Consider the following 24,131-nt stretch of genomic DNA (forward strand, 5'->3'; position numbering starts at 1 on the left):
CGTCAAATATTGCCAATGTCAATTTAGTCTAACATTGTCTTTCGTCACCTGTCAAATAGCGCATGATGTTTAGTGCTTACGTCACTTGTCCGCAAATCACGATTATTACATGATATTAACGTCCCCTGTCAAAAGTTAAAACTTATTTTTAATAATATCTATAGTATAATTCTCGAATCTATAGTATTACTCTCTTCCTTTCTCCCTTTTTGCTTCTCTCTCTTGCAGTCTTCAAGGTTCAAGGAGAGCAAAAATATATCAAGGGCGCTCATTGACAAGGAAACGTAAACGTTCTACGTCGCGAAACCGAGATTGAGTAAGCCAACACCTTTTTTAGAATCGTATCCACGCGCGCATCTCGCGTTGAATCACGCGTATATATTTAATTTAAAAAAAAACCAGAAAAGACTATACATATAATATGACCGTGTATATATAGAATTAACGTGAATTGCGGGCAATTCGCGGTGCAGTACGTGATTCACTTTCGTAAATCGGTAGCACTGACTTTCACGACTCTGGCAACGTGCGAGTATCGACAGCTCGTTATTTCGCGGAAAAATGTAAATCGCTAATTTAAAGTGCATTAAGGGTTGATTTACGGTCGCCGCACCACTACGGAAATTAAGAAGCGACGTTCTGCTCTTTTGTGTATCTCACGTAATACATAAATAGAGCACGTACACAGTAACGACGCATTTGCATTACGGTGATGCTGTTCTCGCATTATAGACTGAGTCATTGCTTAGCGGAACAGAAATAAGCATCATCGATTTATATCATGAATAAAATACAGATGGAGTATCTTAGCTAATGGAACAAATTGGTTCGAATGAACAATAAAAAGGAAAAGAGAGAAATTCTAATGTCGATCAATATCTGTTATATCACAAATAAAAATTATGCATTCGATTTTTAAGATACGTACACTATTAGAGATTATTAGAAATAAATAATAATAAAATATTATTATTATTATTTATTTCTAATAATATATTATAAATAAAATATAATAATATATTATAAATAAAATATTATAAAATAATTGTCCCATATTATTAATATATATTAACAGGAAGCAAGGCTTCTATTTTATTCTAATTTTGTGGAGACCACGTCGATATTCTTTTAGATGAGAGTAAAAGCATACCACGCGCGTAATAGTTCAAAAATATAATTCTCATAAATCTATACGAGGGGCCATTCTCTCTCTCAAGTGTTCGCATTAAGAAAATGCGCGATTTACATTAACGCGCGAGTTACATAACGCCTATGTTTCTACGCACCGCGCTCGGAAATTTCTGCATGCGTTCTCGATTTTCAAATATCGAGGAATACGACGCCATCGGATGTTACTATAGTGCCCGTATTACCGTCGTAAATTCCGCATGGCGAGTGCGCAGTCACGAGTGCAATTGAGCTCCAGCGAAGGTGGAAGCTGCGGCGCGCAACATTCCGCTCTCTTCCCTCGTCTTCCTTCTTACGATGGAACTTGGTTTGACCAATCGCATTTCGTTGGCGGGGGTTGTACCATAAATGTCGCGTGGCTTATCGTTGGGACCCGTCGCCAGATCGGCGCCACCGTGTATAGCACCAGCGGTATACTAGTTCACACTTTTGGCGGCAGCCGTCCAGTCTAAGGTCCAATCCCCGAACCGAACGGTCGCCCGAAATACTTAGGTAAAGGCCTGCATCTCTCTTTTTCTTTTTCTCTCCCTCTCTCTTTCTCTCTGATCGAAACTACCGGTCGGAAATCGCAGGATCTCTTTCTTTTTTTCCTCGAGAGAGAGAGAGAGAAAAAAAAAAAAGAACCGCGGGGAGAAGTTTTAGCTGCAAACGTAGGGGATGAAAAGGGCGACGTGAGCGCCATCGCGAGTGCACCGAAGGGAGAATCGAGGGGATCTCCGGGGATCGCGAGAAAATCGGCGCGATTTTCCGACGTGTCTTAAAACGAGCGCGTCCTCGATCTACTGTGTGGCAGTGAAGAAAGAAACGCCTTATCGAACGTGGTCCTCCTCTACTGCGACGCATTCATTTAGTAGGAACTTGCTCTTCCACTAACCATCCACGCGAGAACGCGTGTTAACCACACGTTAACCAACAACTTAATACACTTTGTCTTTTATTTCATTCTTTTGTGTGCGCGTGTATGTGTGTGCAAAACGAATGTGTGCGATTAATGATGTCACTAACATATAATTTGTGGATTGATGAAGATTATTCGATAATCTTAATTGGTATTCCTAGTGTAATAATTAAATTATATCGATACACGATAAACAATATATGTAAACAAAAAATTTGTGGAGTATTAATTCTATAATTATATCAGATCTCTCCCTGTCACAGTTTATTGCGATAGATAATAACAATAAATTGTACATTGACAGTAGCAATTAAAAATTTCAGTCTTATTTCATCGATCAATAATTGTTTAACGCTATTTTATTAGAGTAATCGCGACCTCTTTATGTCTAACACGGTATCTTTGCTTTGCGTGACTGAATTGTTATTTTCGTTGTCATTTAAAACAATGATGTTTCTTTCTGACAGCTGTATGTTCGAAATCAAGTATAGTTGCATATATGTATAAAAATATGCAGGTGCCTTTCAGCAATATGAGAAAATAACATAAATTTGCGTAATAATGTATGTGCCATTTTAATATGCGCTTTGCTGATTTTTTGTAACTTTTTTACATTCTAAATAAAGTTATTTATTATAAGGAAAATATTCAATTACTTAATAGATTATTCCTCTCTGCAAAGGAAAAATTTAATTTTAATTTAATTTAATTTAAATTTTATTTTAATATTATCTCCTGTTTTTTATATTTTTTCATTTTTTTAAATATATATTGTTTAAATTTTTTTAGAACTGATATTTTTTTAAAGGCTTTATATAAACAATTAAAATCCTCTAACGCATGTTTAACGATATATTGATTTAATAATTATTTTTCTTTAGGATCTTTGGGGGTCTTAATTAAAATTTTAAAAGGACGACAAATCTTTATTGATAACTATAAAAAATATCTAGTATCGCTAATACGCGTGATAATCGTCGAAATGTATCAATTACAAGCAATAAATATAGACGATTTTTCGGAGTAAATATTCAAAGAAAAGAGCAAAGATATGTACAAGGATTTATAAAAATCACTCTAATAAATAATGTGATATGCTGCAAAATTACTTGAAGCTCTCTTAAAGAATTGAGATCCGCACGCGACGAATACAATGGCTGTAAAGCGATTCTTGTTAACGTCGGAAATTTATCGATCCCGCTCTTTCTATCGTCGTAATCTCGCCTCCGGTGCATTCTAATTTCGTGGAAGCGACTTGGCAATGGCCGGCGCGCATTCGTCTCGGTTTCCTTTATATTGCAATACCAATTTGAGGCTCGCGCGGCATCTGAGCGCACTGTACTTGACGATCGTCGAGCTTATGGCAATCGTTCACAGAATGGCGAATTGTTTATAATAATTGGCAGAGATTTGTTTAAAGCTTACGTAAGGCGCACGCGCGCGCGATCGCGTATTTATACCATCGACCGAGAATAGCCGGATCTGCGCGATCCGCCAAGAGCGATGTGTCTGTTATAGCCGTTCTCTTTCTACTGGTTTATATATATGTTGCATATTTTTTTATATATGTGTATATTTTGTATATTATATATATATATATATATATATATATATATATATATATAATATCAAATAATTAGTCTATTAATCAAAAAGAATTGTCGCAATTTGAATTTTACGTTTTTGTCACATTTTTTTATGTCGCTAGAAAAATTTAAGCAATCTTAATTATTTTTAGCGATGAACAAATTTTATTGAAACAAACTCGTTTACAGTTGCATACATTTCAATTTTTGTAAAATAAATTTTATATCTATCAAATAGTAAGTATTCTTATAATTATCAAAATAAAATATTAAGTACTCTTATGAACGGTAAAAAAAATTTATTGAATAAATAATTAATTTAATATTTAATATATTCGCAGAAAAAAAAATAATTTCTAGTTTATTATTAGTTCAATATTATTTGTATATTGTTATCCGCGTGTGCTCACTCTTTCCTGATTGAAAAATCTAAAATAAGGATTTCACGAAATCTAGTATTCTCATAACTAAATACGTTTCAGATTGATGGACTTGCTAATATTATATAGTACGTCATCGCAAGTGCTAGCTAATACCTCGTGACGTTAAATGACAGTCTGACTAAATTAGGGCACTACTACTTTTTGTCCGTCTCGAAATTAACTTTAACGTTATTGTAAACAATCATAACCGATTCTAAATCTAAGCTTGTCACAAAAAATGAGACTAATGGTCTCTAAATTTATTTAAATATCCTGAAAACCACGATTTTAATCATTTTTGCTTAAAATAAGCTTTCTGCTACAATAAAATAATTTCAATTCTGTAAATTATTGTAATATTTCTATTATAATTCATTTTTTAAAAAGTATTTTTAGTAGTTTATTTTTGCTTGTGAAATTTATTCTTACTTCTAAAAGCATATTTAAAAAGTGAACGTATGAAAAAATCTATTCTCTCTTCCTTTCTTTTATCAAATTAAAAATTAAAATAAGAGATGTAATCAGAGATTCTCTTTGAAAATCTTTCTATTATAATTCTAATGTACGTGATATAATAAGAATTGCAAACAATATTTATTAATTCTGATACTGTATAAAATTACGTGATAAAAGGACCAGCCACAAATCATCTCACATATGTAACTCATGATTGTTATTCCTGAAAGAGACGAGCATGAGACCAAGGTCAAAGTAATGAAACGTGCGCGTGTGATAATCGCAATCCACGATGTCGCCGCGTGTCCCTATTTTAAACGGCGCCGTCTGACGCGAACGGACGCTTACTACTTTCGCGCTCGCTTCTCGCGTTTCATCGTCGTAACGTGCCGGGTCTCCTCGGTGTCGATCAAGTTTTTCGACATTAATATCACGAAAGTTTTTTCCTTCGCGCGATTCCACGCGAATCGCGCGCGGACTTTTGGCGAACGTGCCACGCGATGCCCGGAATCTAAAGAAGCGTATACTTTAACAAACTTCGACCGCTCCCTCTTGGCAAATCTTCAACGTCCCTTTCTAACACTGTCAGTCGCACTATCAATGTACACAAGCATACGTTTTCATTTCGAAAAATAATCCTAATAATCATGAATCTGCCATTCGCTTCAAAGCGTTTGTAATCGGATCGAAATGTGTGAAAACATTTTAAAAATATTCTAAAAAAAATTTTATAACAATAGTTTCTAAATTATCAATGATCAATTCGCTTTATAGTCTTGTTCTTGAATCAAAGAGGATTTTAACAATGGATATATAATATATTGTTATTTAATTCCGCCATATTACGTCAAGCTTGGCTGTCTTACGAGGTCGCGTGGCGCGGGTGCTACGCGATTTTCAGCCAAGAATGCTAGAACGACAGGTGGAAGTGCCATAGCAGTCGTAAACCGTAATGCCATTGCAACGCACATTGGGAGGAACATTAAAGCTCCGCACGTGTTAGCGGGAGAGTGCCAAATTTCCAGATTATTTAATTCCTCGCGTCACACGTCTTTCATGGCGCGTGTAATGCAATGACGTATCTGCAAACCATTCGCTCGCGCGAATTTCCGTTTTACGTACAAGAAATCACACAAAACGCGATAATAAAAGAAATATAATCTAAACTTTATTTTTATATAATAACATTTATAATATTTTAATATTTCTAATTTTAAATTTAATTTCTTTTTTTTTCGAATGAAAACTTCGTGTGCCTCAATATCAGTTATTAGAGTTAAAATTGATGATATAATATTCTATTTTAAAATGAATGTATATATATATTTATGTAATTAAAAATTGATTTCTTTTCATTCATAAAAAGCAACTGGCTTCAATTAAGATACTTTAACGATGATTAATCCAACTTTTGAATCATCGCGAAGCGATCGGCTATACAGGCGGCGAAACGTATTACAATTTTTGGACCCACATCCCAGATGATTTGCTTGACCGTGCCATGTATATTTTTAGAAGCCATCTAGATTACCACGCACGTCCGGATGGGGATATAATCCATCCCTTCTACCGCGCGCGCCCACATCCTTTCCCTTCACTTCCGGTGCTCCTTCATCATCCGCACAATCTGTATTACGCACGTAACAAAAATGCGATTCTTTGCTCCAATCCTCTCCATCAATCGCAATTTTTTCACTCGCTTTATATTTGATTTACTTATTAAAACATTTTATTTTCTATAGAGATGTTCGATAAATCTTTCTTAATGTATTGTAAATGTCTCAATGTGATATCCTATAAAAATCCGTATAAATTAGCGTGTCAAGATATATTTGCGACTCAACCTACTTCCACGTGGATACATTTTTAAAATCAAGATATTCTCGGACGTACATATTTGCAAAATTATGATGCGATCTAATGGAAATAGTTCCGGCGAATCAAGATTCCAAACACGCGCGGTTCAGTTAATCTTATATATATATATAGTTAATCAATATATTTTATCAATATATCTCACAAGATTTCAAATCGATGGAATATTATTAAGTCAAAGTGTGAAGAGAACTTTTAAAGAGAATAGTTGCAGAAACCTTTTCTTTTTTATATTTAAATTATTTATAGAAAGAAAGAGAGAGAGAGAGAATTATATATAATTTAAAATATAAAAGAAATTACTTTCTAAATATATGTAACACGCTATATTTAGGATATACACAATTCTCTTAATCCACAAAACGTGAAATCATAAAAGCGTATATATCGGCCAAGATTCGGCGATAGAATTGCCATGGTACAGGGTTTAGAAGGTCATTATCGTTGAGAATACCATGAACCTTCAATGGGGGTTCACGAAAATCGGTCAAAGTCACACACGGAGATACATCGGCTCTGCTATCTCTGAGCACGGGGTATCTCTCAGCGATGCTTCCACCTGTTACTAACTAAAAACGGACCGGGGCCCGGGCAGTCTAAATATAACGACCGCGAATCCGGGACTCTTGCGTCACGTCGCGTCGTGACGCCTCCCTTTTCGTTCAAGAATTGCGCGCAGACTGGAGAACAAATCACACAAAACTTTAGGATACGCGGCTATTTTTTCCCTCGCGATTTATAAATGTTCGAAGATCGAATCAGAATTTACTTCCTAACACAATTTCGAACTTCTTTTTTTTCTAAAGAATTTGAACAAATTAATTTATTAATAAATTAATTAATCTAATTTTTGTGACTTTAAGAAATTTGTGTTTTTGGAAAAATTATTCTACTTTGATTATTGTTACTTTAAAAAGCTCTCAATCTGAAATTAAATTGCTTTTTGTTTGCATTAAATTTTAAAAATAACGGTGTCAAAAATATAAAATATAATTTTATAATTTTAATATTATTTTGTAATAATGCATTTCGAAAAAAATCAATGCAAATTTAAGATATTTGTGTCAAATACAATATGTTAATACTATATCGTATATACATTTAATATTTATATATATAATATTTATATATAGATTTAATATAGAAATAAATATATATTTTTTAAATGGGACCAACGCGAAGCAATCTTATTTTCATTTCATTTTCACGACCTTCAGTCTTCTCGCCGAGAATGAAACAGGAATATCTACGAAAACGCTCAGGCGATCCAGGGCGACTATGAAGTATGCGTGACGCTAAAATTAGCGGCATCCGTTGCGTCAACAAAAAGAAAAACGTCGCTCCCATTTTGTGTTACAGACTACGATTGGCCGATGCAAGGGACGTTACGAACCAATTTTGCTTTTGCACGCGATTGAAAATGGAATTCTATTATGTGACAATATTATCGAATTATAATAAATTCGACTTTAATACCGTTAATCCGATTTGAAAAAAATATTAGAGCATTATCATAATTTAAAAGAAAATGTTAAAATATTTCACGTTATATAAAAAAGGAAATATTTAGATCTAAGATATTTAGATCTAAATTTTTACAAAATTTCTTTTAATACAATTTAATATCATTAAACTATTTTAATGATTACATATAATACTCTATATAACATGCTCATTTTATTTTTAATATTTATCAAATCATTTGTAACATAAGAAATACTAAGAAATTAGATTTTTCTGAAATCGGCAAATTATTAAATTATATCTACAAATTCATTCGTTCAGATTGGCTTATATCATAAATAAAGAGAATGACTGTCTCATGATAATGGATTGCGGAAATGGCGCACAATTTAGTAGCAAGGTTAAAAAAGCACAGCCACGCCTACGGTAAATCGTTAAATTTAAGATAGCTTATGCAATTGCATCAAACTATTGGAACTTTATGACGCCTATTACAGAATTTTCTCGTAAAAGTTTTATTTTCAGTATTTTCAGCATTTGAAAATAAAAATTGAAGTCTATAGATTGATTCATTTCAATCTTATTCGAAGAAATGAAAGAATCAAAATGCTTTTAACATAGAGCTTTCTTTTGCATGGTTTTCCTCATTTTTAAATATTTTTCTATAGCTAATTATATTTTCTATTTTATTAACTTATAAATTACTAATTAAAACTGCCGTATACATATATAAGAGATTGTAGAAAATTTGAATGTTATAAAATGTTGAACAAAAAATATATATTTACATATTTTATATCGCATTTATCTTGAAAATTTTTTATGCTTATATATTTTCAAAACGAAAATTTAATTAAACACTATTTTCAATATTATCCCAATAAAATAAGATACTTAAATTAAAATAAAAGTATTTAAATAATGTGAAAATAAACATTTTAAACATTTTATTAATAAATAGATTAATATCCAAACTATTAAAAGAATCTAAAATATAAAGAAACGTGATAATTCTAACAATAAGATACATTATATGTTTTCTAACTTTATCTTCTGGCAATCTTCTCCCACGTATACGGCAATCATTCATACGAGGAAGAGCAGTTTTTACAAAACATCAAACGATTAGAAACTCGATAAATTTATTGTTGTTACATTCTCGCGATTTATGAATTCAGCGAGCGGAGAAAAAAGATAGCATACATTATTTGACTCTGTTTATTTCTTTTTTTCTTTCTTACAGCGAACGAGTGTGGTTAGCAGTTCAGTAGAGTGGCAAAATGGACGCGCGATTCAAAAGCAATCTGGATATGATCGGGCGTAATGAGCCCATCACAAGGAAGGCGAAATTTTGGCAGAGTTACGTACGGGCCCTGAAAGGTGAGACATACATTGTCTGCGTAATATTTGAATTTCCAACACTTATATGTTCCGCATTTATGTTAAATAGAAATGATCCGCATAAATCGAGTTGTTTAAATATTTCTGCATTGATGAGCTAATACTTTTTAAGTATATCTTTTCCTAGAAAATTATATATATTTATAAATATTTTTTCACGAATAATTTTAAAAAGATTCTTTTTTAATAAAAAGCTTGAAAAGAATATAAGAATACATTTTTTATTTTTCTCGAACAATTTTAAAATGCATATGTACTTTTTAGCATCTTGTTAAATTTTTTCAAATATTTTATTATATTATGAAACTCTTTGTATACTTTGTTCAATTTATAAATAACGTTAGAAAGAGAGAAAGAGAGAGAGACAGTCTTGGTATTTTTTTAATGAAACGGAATGAAAAAAAAAACAGGCACTGACGACATCAGAGCTCCCGAGCACACTCACAGGCCCCGCAGCATTTTCCGCTCGGATTTTCCTGAGCTGCAATCCTCCTCGTGGCCGTTTGGAAAATCAATCTTCGAAAACCCGATTCACGCAGCCGACCGTATTAATGTTCCCGGATACAGGTGTGTACATTGCTTTTTCCTTTTTTTGTTCATTGTTATTAGATCATTGTAGTCGTAGCGTATAAAATAAGATGGTCCACGATTTAAAAAATATATATCCAAATATAAAAAGTAGAGCAGAATCATAAAATATCGGAAAGAGGACCCCATACAGTCACATTTTTTAAATAATCCGTGTAAATAATCCTCTCGTGTTGTATAAATGTATTCTTGACATATCTCTGATATATCGGTTCTCTTGGCAGCGACTCAAAATACGAAGATCTAAATATAAATTTACGCCAGCTTACTTAATAAAATTTCACTCTTATTTTTTAGCTATAGTATTCATTATATCGCAGCAAAATACTTAATCTTTACACATAATTTCTAATATTTTATTTAAATAAAAAATATTAAAAAAAATACTTATTAAATATTAAAAATTGTAAATTAAACATTCATGATACATGTTTAGTCGCTATTTTGAAATATAATATTAACGCATTTACGTTTCCTCCTCTCTTTTTCAGGTATCTACCCGTGCACCGTGAGATCTACGGATATTCGCCGAGGCAGCTGTATCCCCATCAGTACAAACCCGTAGAGCGCTTCACCCCCGGTACGTACTAAAGAACTGTGAGCGAAAGAAAAGAAAGTAAACGGCGTCTTAGATAAAGAAATCGAAAGCCCGAAACGAAACGAAAACTTATAATACCTCGATATCGAACGAGAGAGCGAGAGAGGGAGTGTGATAGAGTGCGAGAGGAAGCGAGATAAAATGGAAAAGGAGTACGCGACCAAAAAAACAATAGAGAGTGAGCGAAATAGACGGGAGTAGAATCGGGTGACGGGAACCAGAAAAAAAGTATGAACGCGCAGAATGGATCACAGAAATCATCAAACCGTATCGTACCGTATCATACCGAAATATGTTAACAGATAACTACACTTGTTCTCATGGACCTTCCTAGATTAAGTTCTCGATGTATAACAATCCGGTGCTTTTGGCTTCTGGCCGGCGTACTTAAAGGAAAGAAACACACAAACGAACGGTCATCGTTCCTGAGAGAAAGACATTGTCGCATCTTACGCATGCACGCACGCGACCCTCCGGGCCTTTCTCAGAAGCCAGAAACGCCTTTCCGGAGAGGTACCGTACACCACATGTTTGCCCTTCACCTTGCCTGCACACTTAACCGAAGAGACAACCGTAAAAAAAAAGGACTTGTTACCCCCATCCCCCACCTCCACCCATCTCGTCCGCGGCCCCGATTTTACGCTAAGTGCCGCTCTCCTGACGTGTAAAATGCGTATACACTTCTTGAACGTACGTGTCAATCGGTTCGTTTGTTTAGTTTCATTGTAAATCACAATAATAATAATCAAAATAAGCATGTCTATATATACCTTCATACGTCACATACCATGTGTAATACTAATTATTTTACGTATCTCTTTGTATCAATAAGTTATTAGACTTATATACATACTATATCATTATATATATATATGAGAGCATACATGCATATCTATACGTACGTATAAATATATGTACAATATGTTTCAATATCTCTCAAGACTTTTCTGTCTCGCGATGTTCCACTTATCGTTAGAGTCATATATCCCTGTTTTTTAGATCCTAATTGATTATTGATCGAGACTGGACTCAAGATCGACGTTGACATGACATTTATATATTTATGATAGAATATAATCCGTTGTCTTATACAATTAAGACAGTCTAGAGCGGATTGTAACAACTTTAACGAGATACCTAATTGGATATTTTTCCTTTTTACATCAAAATTATATAACGATTTCGATATATAACAATAATTATAACCAAGATTACAAAACCGTCTCAAGTTCGCCTACTGAATTAATATTGTTTTTCATTAACTTTAATATCCTAATTCTTAATAACTAATTTTAATATCCTAATAACTAACTTTAATATTCTAATAAATTATAAATCACATCTCATAAATATGTAATCTATCTTCACATTAAAAATAAAAAACATTATAATAATTAGCTTTGAGATTCTAGAGAATTTCCATTATTTAGATTATGAAAAATAACCTTAAAATGTATATTATAATATATAGAGTTTTTTCATATTCACTTTGCATACTTCTAATGATCTGATTAACCATCTAATCTCAATAAGTGATTCGATCATTCGATATCATCTCTATCGTTAAATCGAGGGGTCATGGATCATCGCTCATCGTCGTTCCGTCGTTCATGGATCACACGTGGATCATACGTGTCGTGCCCGAAGTGTCGTCCTGTGATTTCGTCTCTAGAAAAAAAGCACTTCCTAGCTCGCCGTATACGTCCAGTAACGATTCAAAGTCATCGAAATGGGATATCACTGTCGATTCGTTCAACTATACGCGGTTTCGCATGCCGCTGAGGTTTTTGATTTCTGATTTTCAGGCTCTAGACCCAACAAGTGGCTCGTACTGAATCGCATCATCGATTTGAGCGACCTTAGACGCCAACAGATCTCCCGAAAATGGGAGATCAAAGAGCGAATCGTGCTCACATCCCGAGCGCGACGTCATTGCTTACGAAAAACGATAGACTAATATCATGCACAATCCTCTCCCTAATATAATCTCGCTTTTAAAATATCCCTATACTTTTTATTACACATTATACTATACATACATATAGGTGCTTCTTTAGTCGTAGATATAGCAAGCGAATAATCGCTTAGTTTTTTAATTCGCCTGACGGATCGTTCCGTATATTTTTACAATCGCTATAATGCTTCTTTTAAAAATGATGCCATGATTTTTCGACAATTTTTTATATAATTTATATAATTTTTATATAAAATTTTATATAATTTTATTAATTATAATTAGACGCGAATTATCGAACAGATTAATATAATTATTGTAAAATCTAGAGAAAGAAATTGAAGCGAAATTATAACGAGAATTTTTGAACTATATCTTCTCATTACTATTATCGTATTTTGCATTTTTTCATTGATCATATTTTATTTTTTTCCATTGATCATATTTTATTTGTATGATATTTGGATATGATTTATTTATACAATATTTGGATATTAGGAGTTTAATATTTAAGTTAAATATTATAATATATTAACATTAAATATTAATAAATATTGAATCACATATTTAAAAAAACATGTAGTTAAAATAACACAACTTTGTATAGAGGATCTTGTGCACACCAATAAAGTTACATACACACATCAATTTACACTTATACAACACATCGTAATTTATTACTAATGTTTTATCCCCTTATTAATATATACATTTATAAATACGATTCATCTCACAATCCTAAATAAAACCAATAATCCTTCCTTTTTTTTATTAATATTAAGACGATGATCAAGAAAATCCCGCGAATTGCCGTGAAAAGAAAAATTTTTGAAGACCATTTTTTAACACCAGCCAATGCGATCGAGAGAACCGAAATAAAAAATTCGATTTATGACAGCACGACAAGGAAAGCTACTAGCTTTTATATTAAAAAATTTATAAAAACAAAATCTAATGAGATACATCAAAAATTAATTTTTTATTAAACATTTTTTGACTATAATTATATTTCATATTTTATATACTCTTCGTCTTTTCCAGCCTGATAAAATGTATAAAATAATATAATAAATTAAAAAAAAAAACAAATTTATATATTGTCTTGAATATATTTAATTATTATTAATGAGATTACTGTAATTAAAATGACTTACTGTAAACTGACTTAAATAATATTAAATAATATAAATAATTATTAACCAATTAATATAAATAATTAATGACCAATATCAAAAAAATATATCTAATTCTTATATAAAAGCAATTTATTTTAAGTATAATAAAATACACATGTATTATATGTCTTTTCTTTTTTTTTATAAAGACAATAATTGTGAAAAACACTTGCAGAAATTATATAAATATGTATATAACAATTTTTTTTAAATGTTTTGCGTTCTATTTTTTGATTATTGACACGAGATAAATACAAGGATGGAATACGGGCACGTAATATTCAGAAATCCTTAACTCTTACAGCTGAGGTGGAGGTCACAGCTTGAGAAAAATCAATGAGCCGAAAGGGAGATATAAAAAAAGCAACTCGAAAGTGGGATAAAACATTGGGAAGACTGGTTTTTTCGATCGTCATAGGCGCTATTTTAGGCAATGATTATACACGCAAGCATATAAGAAATTAGTAAATAATTATGGAGACAAAAAAGGGATCTGCATGTATTGGCGTAGAATGTGTGATGTGACCGTATGATAGCTTCACTGAAAGGGAATAAGAAATGTATCATGTGTATGTGAAGAAAGCTGGCGAAAAAGAATCGTGCGGAAGAAAAATTCTCCTTTTCGAAGATCTTAAAAGAGAAATAATAAATTGAGATAGAACATGGCCGCCAAAACTTGAAAAAGCTGGAAATTTTCTCTCGACGCTTGCGCGCGTTCTAATTCGTGCTTCCGATTTTTCAGACACTGCAATGCCGCCTGTCTCCTTATACAATTTTTTTTTGTTAATACAAATATATATTTAAGACATACATATATATCGTACAAGTGGAGTAAATAATATATAATACAAATATATACACACAAAAATACGTTTACAATTGTTATGCAATTTACAAACACAAAAAACTCTTTATAAATATATATATATATATATATTTTTCTTGTTTATAATTTATTATAGACATCATATATATATGATGTCTATAATAAATTATAGTATAGTATCATATATATATGATGTCTATACTCGATTATAAATAATAAATTCTTTCACGATCTAACGTGAAGTGAGAAATACGGGAGATTTAAGGCGCGATGTCGAGAAAAATCGAAAGTGCTCTTTAATATACGCTCTAATCGACAATAATACATGCACGCGTATTTACTAACAATGGACAGATTAACGTGCAATTAATTACAACCAGATCCAGAAATTTCTATCTTTTTCAGGATATGGCATGTGTACTTTTTTGTTAATTTGGATCCTCCCCTTTCCAGAAACCCATTTCTAGCTTTTAAGCGATTCGCCTTTAAATAATTTTGTCGACTACTGTAATTCCTTCGACTGAAACTGCATAATAATTAACGATTGCTAATTTATGATGATTACACGGACGTACACGGGTCGCCGCAACATACATACAGGATTGCCGCAATTACTGTACATAGTTCACATCAGATTACGCACTGGATTTTAGTAGGTACCGATTTTCAATGAAAGATTTTACGTAGCTTAAGATGCTTAAACGGTGTGATAAATTAACCACGCGACTTCTGATAAAAAAGTAGAAGGTTAGTAACTAATATCAAACGCTGATTACGGAACTTGAGAAATTTATCGTAGCTGAAATAGCCACAAATCTTGAAATAAAAAATTTCAATAGATCAAATACAGTTATCATTTTAGCAAGAAAGATTAAATACAAATATTAAATACGACAAATGTTTAATTTAAATTAGATATTGAATAACGCATATGCAACATTTAAAGCAACATTTTAAAATTAATATGTAGTGATAGCGTACGATATAAGCCATACGGTGAAATCGGTTTAGCTAAAAATATATTTTAAAAATTGATAATTTATAATGCTAGTGCCGAGCTTTCACTAGTTTCAAGGATAGCGCTGAGCAATTAATAGAATTAGTAAAACAATTAATAGAAAGATAATTTGGCTATAATCTAAGCAATCATCTATAATCCGATATGAGTCGCACTTTAGTAGTACAAATCACTATCTCTTTAATTTTTTTCGTTACAAATTTTGATAACCGAGCCATTTTTTGACGACACGAATCGCCGCAGCTTTTTTCGTCACCGATTTTTTGAAGCAACTTTTTTCCACCAGGTTAGTATGCTTTTTTTTACTTTACGTAACGTCATGTTATTTTTTTGTGACAGTTCTGATTTTTCTTTCATTTTTTATACACATGCTCGTGTGTGGCGGCAATTGATGCCAGCTTTCGTCTAGAAATTTGTTTTGATATAAAAAAAATATTTGATATTTAGTGAACGCGCACGGCTTACAAAAACATGAACATAGGGACAGACCCCTAATATTTTTTTAACTTCCTGTACTTGCCATGAACAAATCGAGTTGTAACTTTAAGCGAGAGTTTGAAATAGCTCATCTAGTTGATATACTGCAACTCAAAGTTTCGAACTGCAACAAGTTCACGAACCTCTCTAATTATATTTTAAGGAGCCATCATTCGCTAATTAAATGCGGAAATAACAAAAATCGCGTGATCGTATAATATAACTTGCATAATTTTTATGCTAAATTCTCATAAATTCAATAATATATTTGTAATATTTATAAGTACAATATATTTGTAGCTTAAAATAGTTCCCCAATTTATTTAATAAAATGTACTAATAATGCATGCTATGTACGTTTCATGCATGATCTATTCGTGTATGTATATTTATGCTTAGTACAAAGCGATTATTATTAAGCCAATACTGAGAAAGTGAACAAAAATGCTTGTGCGCTAAAATACTAAAAGAAGGAGAAAATGGAGCACAAAGCAAAGATTAATTCGGCAAATTTTGGGCCATATAAAACAAATTCAATCAATCCGATATATTATTAGCAACTGATGTGTAAAAGTTACTCATCCATCAGAAAAATCGATTGCAAATTAGTAATTGAATAATTATATGAGATTATATTATAAATTTTTTGATTGTAAGTATTGAAAAATACAAAAATTATTAGTCCTCTTTTTAATTTAAAAAGAGAGAATATATATTTTTAAATTAAAGATTCTTCTAATTAAATTATCCGTATTTTTTTTATTCTTAATAAATTTTGTTGAGTGCAAAAAAGAAGATACATAGAATAAAAAATATTTCATGGATATACATTACATTATATAAATATAATAATCAATAAATATAATAATTGGACAAAATTTAATATAATATTAAAATTAAAATATAAAATTTCTAGATATTTCTAGATGTTTCTAGATAAGCAATTATATATATTCACTCAATTCGATTGGATTTGATCTATTTTAATAAGTTTATAAGATTAATTTAAGCATTGTCTTCTTATTTATCTAAGATAAACGTAACGACGAGAAATCCAAAATATATTTTTTGCTATGTCCACTCAGAATCAATGTATCAATACATCAAATTTAATACGTGCATTCTAAAAGTCAATATCACAATCATTTCGCGGATTCTCGACGTTATAAATATACGTATATAAATCGATCAATTATATTTCTTATTCTAGACGAAAACGTAGCGAATACAATTTAATTAGAAATTAAGAGCAATTTAGAAATAAATAAACAAAGAGAAACTAAATTTGATTTTTTTCATATATAGCAATTTGACAATACAATTATTTAAATAGTTATACATATAACTAAAGTCATTCAAAGTTATTTTATGTTTCCATATATATAATATTATTTATAAATAAAGTAAATTATTTAAATTAATTTGAAGTAAATTATTTAAATTATTTAATTTATTAAAAAATTATTTAAAACGTAGATTACTTAAAAAGAGTATTTAAAAATATTTAAACTGCAAAAAGTGTTCGCAACGCGTTCGTCAAAAGAAATAGGCAAAGTTGTAAATCAACGAATTTCTGCTTTCATTTCATAAACGACATTGAAAATTACATGATACAGCGAAACCATTCGACGCTGAGAAAGCTTGGACCGATCATTTGAACCGATTGGCGGACATCGACAAGCTCTATCCGAGCAAATCGCCGCTTTTGGCTCGTCATTTAAGCCCACCATTCTCTACGAAACGATTGTTCGACATTCACGGTGAGTAAAAAAGCACAAATGTACGATATTCATTGCCCCCGATGCCAACACATAATTTTATCCGCTTATTCATGCACAATAAGTTACACATCTTCATTTAATAATTTTATACTCTTGTTAAGGTATTGCATATGCAAGGTATATTTACCCTCAGAAATATTTCATATTTCAGATAATATAAACGATTAATTTTGTGCACAAATAAAATATAAATAATTAATAATAATAAATTACTCACGAGCCCTGTCGCTCGACGTCTTTCTAACCTCCTCTTCCCCTCTTCCTCTCTCTCTCTCTCTGTCACTCCTTTATTCCTGCACTTTTCCGCGATGACAACGTTAGTTACGATCATTGCAATTCAACGGACGCATTAATCATTGAAATACGACGATTACCCGACATTCTTTATCGCACTTTCGATTTAAAATTGCGCGACGCGTACTTTATTACACTGTGACGAGAAAATAACGCGAAGGAAGTATAATCGAACGAAACTTTGATCCTCTCGATACTCACGACGTTTCGCGTTCAGTGCAATGGATGACGGGAAGACTGAGAATTCAAAAATTTGCGCACCGCGTCGATGCTACACTTGTCACTTCTCGTGCTGCACCTTCGTACATTTTTCGCATTTTAAATAATAAATAATATGCGTTTCAAGATAATTGTTTTTCTAATTGCAACGTCAGTGAATTAAATACAAAGTATAACATAAATCAAGATTAAAAATAAATATCCGCGATATCGCCGAAAATATATAAATGACGTTTTATCGACTGTTCGCGAGCGATTTCGAATAAATCACGTGGGATATGTATTTTAAAATTTTAATTGATGTGCAAATGCCGAATTTACGATTGATGATAAATATTAAAATACATAATATATCAAAACGTGAAAATGCTACTTATTAAAGCAGACACAATATTTATAAATATAATACAATATTTATAATTAATAATATGTAATGAGTTTTACTGGTCTTTAATAAAAAGACATTTTGCTTTGTTTTATGTAATAATGTTTCATTAAAAAATAAATAATAATTATTATATATATTTGCAAGTTATAGCTTTTAGAGCTTTTTTATTTATTTTGAATTGTTTTTTTATGAAAAGTTACACATATCTGGAATACACATATAAATAATCTTCACAAATTCAGAATTATATAAATATTATATACCTTCTTATTCTTAAAATGTGAAATTTATAAAAGAAAGAAATAAGACTCTTAGTCTAACTCAGATATTTTTTAATAAAATACGTTGCTAAATCCATTTCTATATACAATATAATAAAACGTATTTTAAAATATTATTAATTGAAACAACTATCATTGTGATTCCTTTAATGAGATTTCATTAATTTGCAGTTATTCAGACTGTGATTATTTACTGCTTTTCAGTAATAATATACTAATTTCATTTAAGAGTTCAATATTCCAGTAACGATTAAAAAATTCGAAAATGATATTAACAATTTTATTTTCATATTCCGCGATATATACGATTAAGAAAAATGTTAATAAATAATTGAGATGGATCATCGAAAATGTTAATAAATAATTGAGATGGATCATCGAAATATATTCTACTATAACAATAAATTGCTCTATATAGACTTTTTTTTAATTTTCACCATAGCATTATCACAGCTTATCGCATATATAACACGTTTAAATATCACCCTTTAGAACAAATCTTACATATGAAGAAATTACCTCATTCTAGCAGCTTCAGCATCTCGTAAAGATAGCATTTGCTAAACAATCGCTGCTAATAATATTTCGCTCTAGATCACACAAGAGAGGTCTCAAGGCCAATTTACAGCAGCCTGTGTAAACGGCTTTATATAACATAGTATATATTTATAAACAATATACCCCTACCTTCACCTCTCGGTAGCTCTCGACGACTATCCGCGAACCAGTTCTCGATTGATCCGAATTAAAATCGTCTCGCGCGCAGGTAATCTTGTGGACGACGACTACTTTCTGCCGCGTCCGTCTATCCTGCTGCGTAAGAAGCCGTTCTTCGATCTCCTGGAACCGTCACCGATGGCGCCCATCAGTGCGTTCACCCGGGACCCATGGTGGTACCCAAGTTACGCGCCCTATATTCCGAGCTACGCTCAGTATCGCACACCGTTTTATCTGAGGGACAGCTACCTTAGTCCAATTAAACGTAGCTATTTGTGGAGCCGACATCCCATCAGGCCCTTCGGTATGTGCATGCACCATGGCCTTCCGGCCATTCTTCTTTTCCACGGCGAGCAGAGGTCGATGCCAACGCACAATTTTCTTGAAATTGCTGGACAAATAATAGATTGATAATAATTTAGTTGACAAATTCAATGATGACAATTTCATCTCAAACGTGAAATTTTATACGTTCTCACACCAAGTGATTATGAAAATTTATGTGACATTCGGTGGCATTGATCGCTGACAAAGACTGACTATGGAAAAATTAAGAAATATTGACATATTAGAAAACTTTTTTATATCAGAATTAACATATTGCGTGTTGTGAATCTTGCAACTTCAAATTGGATATTAAGATCTTGGATAATATCTTGAAATACATATAAGTAAAATATGTTTGTAATAAAAAAATCTCTTAATGGAATCTACAGTCAGTAATTATAATATATTTGCGATTATTATTGTTTTTTTTTTATTAGACATTCGTAATCGCAAATTTAAGTCCAGACTATTATTTAAAGAATCACTGCAGAAATCTTTTTGCACATATAAATATTGTGCAAAAAGAGCGAATTATGACTATTATTTTAAATAATTCGTGCTACAAATGAGAGTCATTTCTATAATTTTATAGTTCTTTGACAATTACAAAATTTTCTCCTTTTCAGAGATTTTAGTATTTTACTATAAGGAATACACAAAAAAAGATTATGAGATAGTAGTCTAGAACAAAATACATTTTTTTTATAAAACGCACCTAATATACACTATTTAAATACAGGTTGAACCTTACGAAAAATGAGATATTTTTCGCATGAGAAGTATTTTTTGTTTTCTTTCATTTTCGAAACATGTGAGCTTTTGAAAGTCATACAGCCGTCTACCTTTTTACAAATAGAATAGTCTCAGTTTCGATACGGATTTTGGTAATTTTTCATCCTTATCAACGTTCATGAAATATTCAGGAATATGTCTCTACTGGCAAAAACTGTTTACTTGATTAAATTAAAAGAATGGATCACAAATTTCTTTCAAAAATTGAAATATCATGTATGGAATAACATGAAAGATTTATGAAAAAATTTAAAAGAGATACTCGACAATTGCATCGCATATTTAAACATTTTTTTTATTGAAAATTTGGTTGTGGTTGATTCGAATGCTAATTAAGAGACAAGCATCATTGCCAGTCGCGACGTCAGAAAACAGATCGGAATATCCTTTTCGCTTGTCACCTCGATCGAAAATATAAATCGTCGCAACCGTACAGAGATATTTGGCACCTTGGCATAGTTGTTACTAATTTTGACACAGGCACAACATCATGCCTCAGTTTCGCTGAGCTGCGAAATTGAGATAACACCTGGTGCCAAGCTGGCGAAATCGACATTTTGGGTCAGCTTAACTTTTTGAGCACGTTCCACGTTTTTTAACAGATTACGAAAATTCTATTCGTGTTGCTGTCTCAATCGGCAAATTGTTGTTTTTTGAATTACACTGAAAATACATATACATAAGCATTACACAATTTTCTTACAGACTGAATCAAACACACTTACAAAAAAGACATCTAAAAGGTATATTAACGTTGCAAATTTTTCAGATATCTCTTAGGCGCCTTTTCGATTTCTGTAATCATGTATTTAATATTTCATCAAAGACAAGTGATGTCAATTTACAGACACGATTCTATCGACTTGAAATTGAAAGTGCTCGATGCAGATTTAATATAATGAGACCGATGCTACAGCAAACAAATGTCTATCATATTTTTCAGGAGAGTTATACTACTATTATTCGCAGCCAGTTCCACGATTTCACTTTACCAGCCCGTGGTATAATAAACGTACCACGCATTAAACGAAAAAAGTGAGCGATAAGAGATTAAAGTGGCCGAAGTGTTCAGTCCCTCGCATTTACTCGTCCCCATTTACTCGTTTAATAAGTCAAACCGATCAGTAATCACATAAACAATCGGCAAGGATAGCCGTGGCGGCGCATTTATTTCGAGAAAAGAAAACTGATCCTTCGTTTGCGCCATATTAAAGCCATATTATACTCGCCATATTAACATGCAAGTAGTATTATAACAGATGAGTGATCATACAACGTGTATATATACATCGTAATCGATTTACGTCTACGACGGCTGTTTGAATGAGAGAGACTCTGGATCTCTTAACCCTTGGGCTACCACGTGTTCCCTCGATGTTTCAAAAGTAATTTATAGTATCGATACTTTCTTATATCGAAAGATCCGTCTCTCTTCCTCCATGTATCCCGATCATACATATTCGTGTATTAACTCGATTATTTTGTTTTCTTTAAATGTTTTTCCCAGACTGCGTTATCGCTACAAGAATGTTCCTTAATTCTCTCGGTAATTATTAATTACCGCGCCGTTACTCTCCGTTCTCCACCGAGAAGCCGCTGACACAATCTCTCTTGAACACGCGGTATGTGCCCGAAAATATTTGTCTGTTCCAGTCGTGGAATAATTGTTTGCAACAGTGATTAAAAACTCCATTTCGCAAACTATTGCGGAAATGCTGCTTGATACACACTCGCCACTTTACTGGTTAACACTAGAAGGATCAGAAGTTTATTAATTGAGGAGATGATTAATTGAGATACATTGCAAGTTTTTTAAATAGCTGGAAGTCTTATTTTTTCTTGTAAAATTTAAATTCCATCTGTTATCAATAAAAATGGAACGATATGAGGATATTTTGCATATTTATTATCTATATTTTATTAATATATAAAATGCAATTATCTTAAGATCATATAAAATAAAAATATATAAATCTTTCGTACCTTCTAGCGTTAACGTCAGCACGTCGCGATTATTAGAAAGCCTCATAGTATATTCATTGCTTATGAGATCGATGTTTAGCATAAAGACACGTGCGTTTTCAAAGGCTGTCCTCGAAGACAGAAGTGACAGTCCAGCCAGAAGCGTCGTAGCCAAAGGGTTTTCTTAACGAAACATCATCCTATAATTTCCCACGTAATTGTCATCTCTCACGACGACCTATACATGATTTGCGAATCTGTATATTTTACAAATACATCTTTTTACTTGTTCCTTCTTCATTTCTCCATCAATTAATACGTATATATTCAACATTATAGTTTAGATTCTCCTAGTGAGAGATATTTGTGTATTGAATCATGTCACGAATACCCCCAGATGTCCTGAGGGAAACCTCGTTCACGGTGTAATATTTCTATTTACTTGTGATAATTACGCTATGCTCAGCTAATAGCAATATATTTATAGTTGCATAGAGAGTAGTTTACATCTTATAGTTTGCTAGCTGTAGCTTGCTGTGCTAAATCTAAATTCGTATCTAACGAGATTGATATTAATGCCCTATATAACATATCATATTTATATTCGTTATCGCTATCTTGTCAAAATATAAATGATTAACCGTTATTGTTATAGTTGAAACATTACACCGTATACAACGAGGATGCGTGAAAACCTATGAGTTTTCTAATATTTAACTGTATATTTTACTGTAGTATGATAGTTCCCGTTCTCTGTTGAATTTTGTGGAGATTCCTATAGGAGGAAGTAAGTTCCACGACTGTGAAAAATATTAGACTAGTTATAAGCGTGAAAAATGCCATAAGAAATTTTTCATTTCTAAAAATATCGCACGATTGCGATTTTACGTTTATAATACTTCCTCCGGCAGAAATCTCGAAATTATGGACTCTTATGGAAAGATAATCAATCAAGATTTTTTTTTATCTCGACGTCGCATTGATAAGCACGATTAATCGCCGTCTTTCGAGTTTTTATCATTTCTAAAATATATTTTATCTCTCTCTCATTTTAAATATTTTTCCATAAGAGCGTGAAAGATTGTCATTTCGCATTTAATCAACACATCTCTCTTTTTGCAGCTCACGTCTACTGATGACTATCTGGCATACAAAGAAAGCGTGAAACAAAAAAAGACGAAAAAAAAATAATACTCGAAAAAAGTCAACCTAAAAAAAGGAAGAGAACTTGCATCACATCCCGAAAGAATTTTGGCATCTCTATATCACAGTGCACATACTGTTTCCACGGAATTTTATTTATTAACAATTACCACCATATGACTTATTGTACTGTTCATCCATGATCTGTTTACGAAATAAAATAAACACTGCCAAAATTTTACTACACAGCATCAATTCATTTAGTTTCTTTTCATTCCCAGGCATAATTTTAATTACAACA

General features: G+C 31.9%; 1 protein-coding gene and 1 long non-coding RNA gene across 5 annotated transcripts in view; one reads left to right on the forward strand and one right to left on the reverse strand.

Moving 5' to 3' along the window:
• Positions 1-18,652, reverse strand: part of LOC145973323 (uncharacterized) — a 47,604-nt gene extending 28,952 nt beyond the window's left edge. The window contains exon 1 of the long non-coding RNA XR_014439407.1: positions 17,925-18,652. This is a non-coding gene — a long non-coding RNA (uncharacterized LOC145973323). The remainder of the gene's footprint in view (positions 1-17,924) is intronic.
• Mf (myofilin) lies at positions 1,522-24,071 on the forward strand. 4 transcript variants are annotated; one of them, XR_014439406.1, is made up of 8 exons: positions 1,522-1,680; positions 9,133-9,269; positions 9,701-9,857; positions 10,370-10,458; positions 17,543-17,686; positions 19,656-19,910; positions 22,233-22,347; positions 23,810-24,071. XR_014439406.1 is itself a non-coding variant. In XM_083102601.1 (8 exons), exons 2-7 carry the CDS (start codon positions 9,170-9,172, stop codon positions 21,749-21,751), a joined length of 828 nt encoding a protein of 275 aa, XP_082958727.1. In that variant the 5' UTR covers positions 1,522-1,680; positions 9,133-9,169; the 3' UTR covers positions 21,752-21,760; positions 23,810-24,071. The 4 variants fall into 4 exon arrangements, 3 of the variants coding, with proteins under 3 accessions (XP_082958727.1, XP_082958729.1, XP_082958728.1); XM_083102601.1 differs by lacking the exon at positions 22,233-22,347 and adding an exon at positions 21,669-21,760; XM_083102602.1 differs by lacking the exons at positions 1,522-1,680; positions 22,233-22,347 and adding exons at positions 1,744-2,038; positions 21,669-21,760.
• The last annotated feature ends 60 nt before the right edge of the window (positions 24,072-24,131 follow it).

The sequence above is a fragment of the Camponotus vicinus genome, unplaced genomic scaffold (assembly GCF_025532165.1).
Source record: "Camponotus vicinus isolate PSW18456_S1 unplaced genomic scaffold, iyCamVici1.0 SCAF_6, whole genome shotgun sequence".
Classification (NCBI taxonomy): domain Eukaryota; kingdom Metazoa; phylum Arthropoda; class Insecta; order Hymenoptera; family Formicidae; genus Camponotus; species Camponotus vicinus.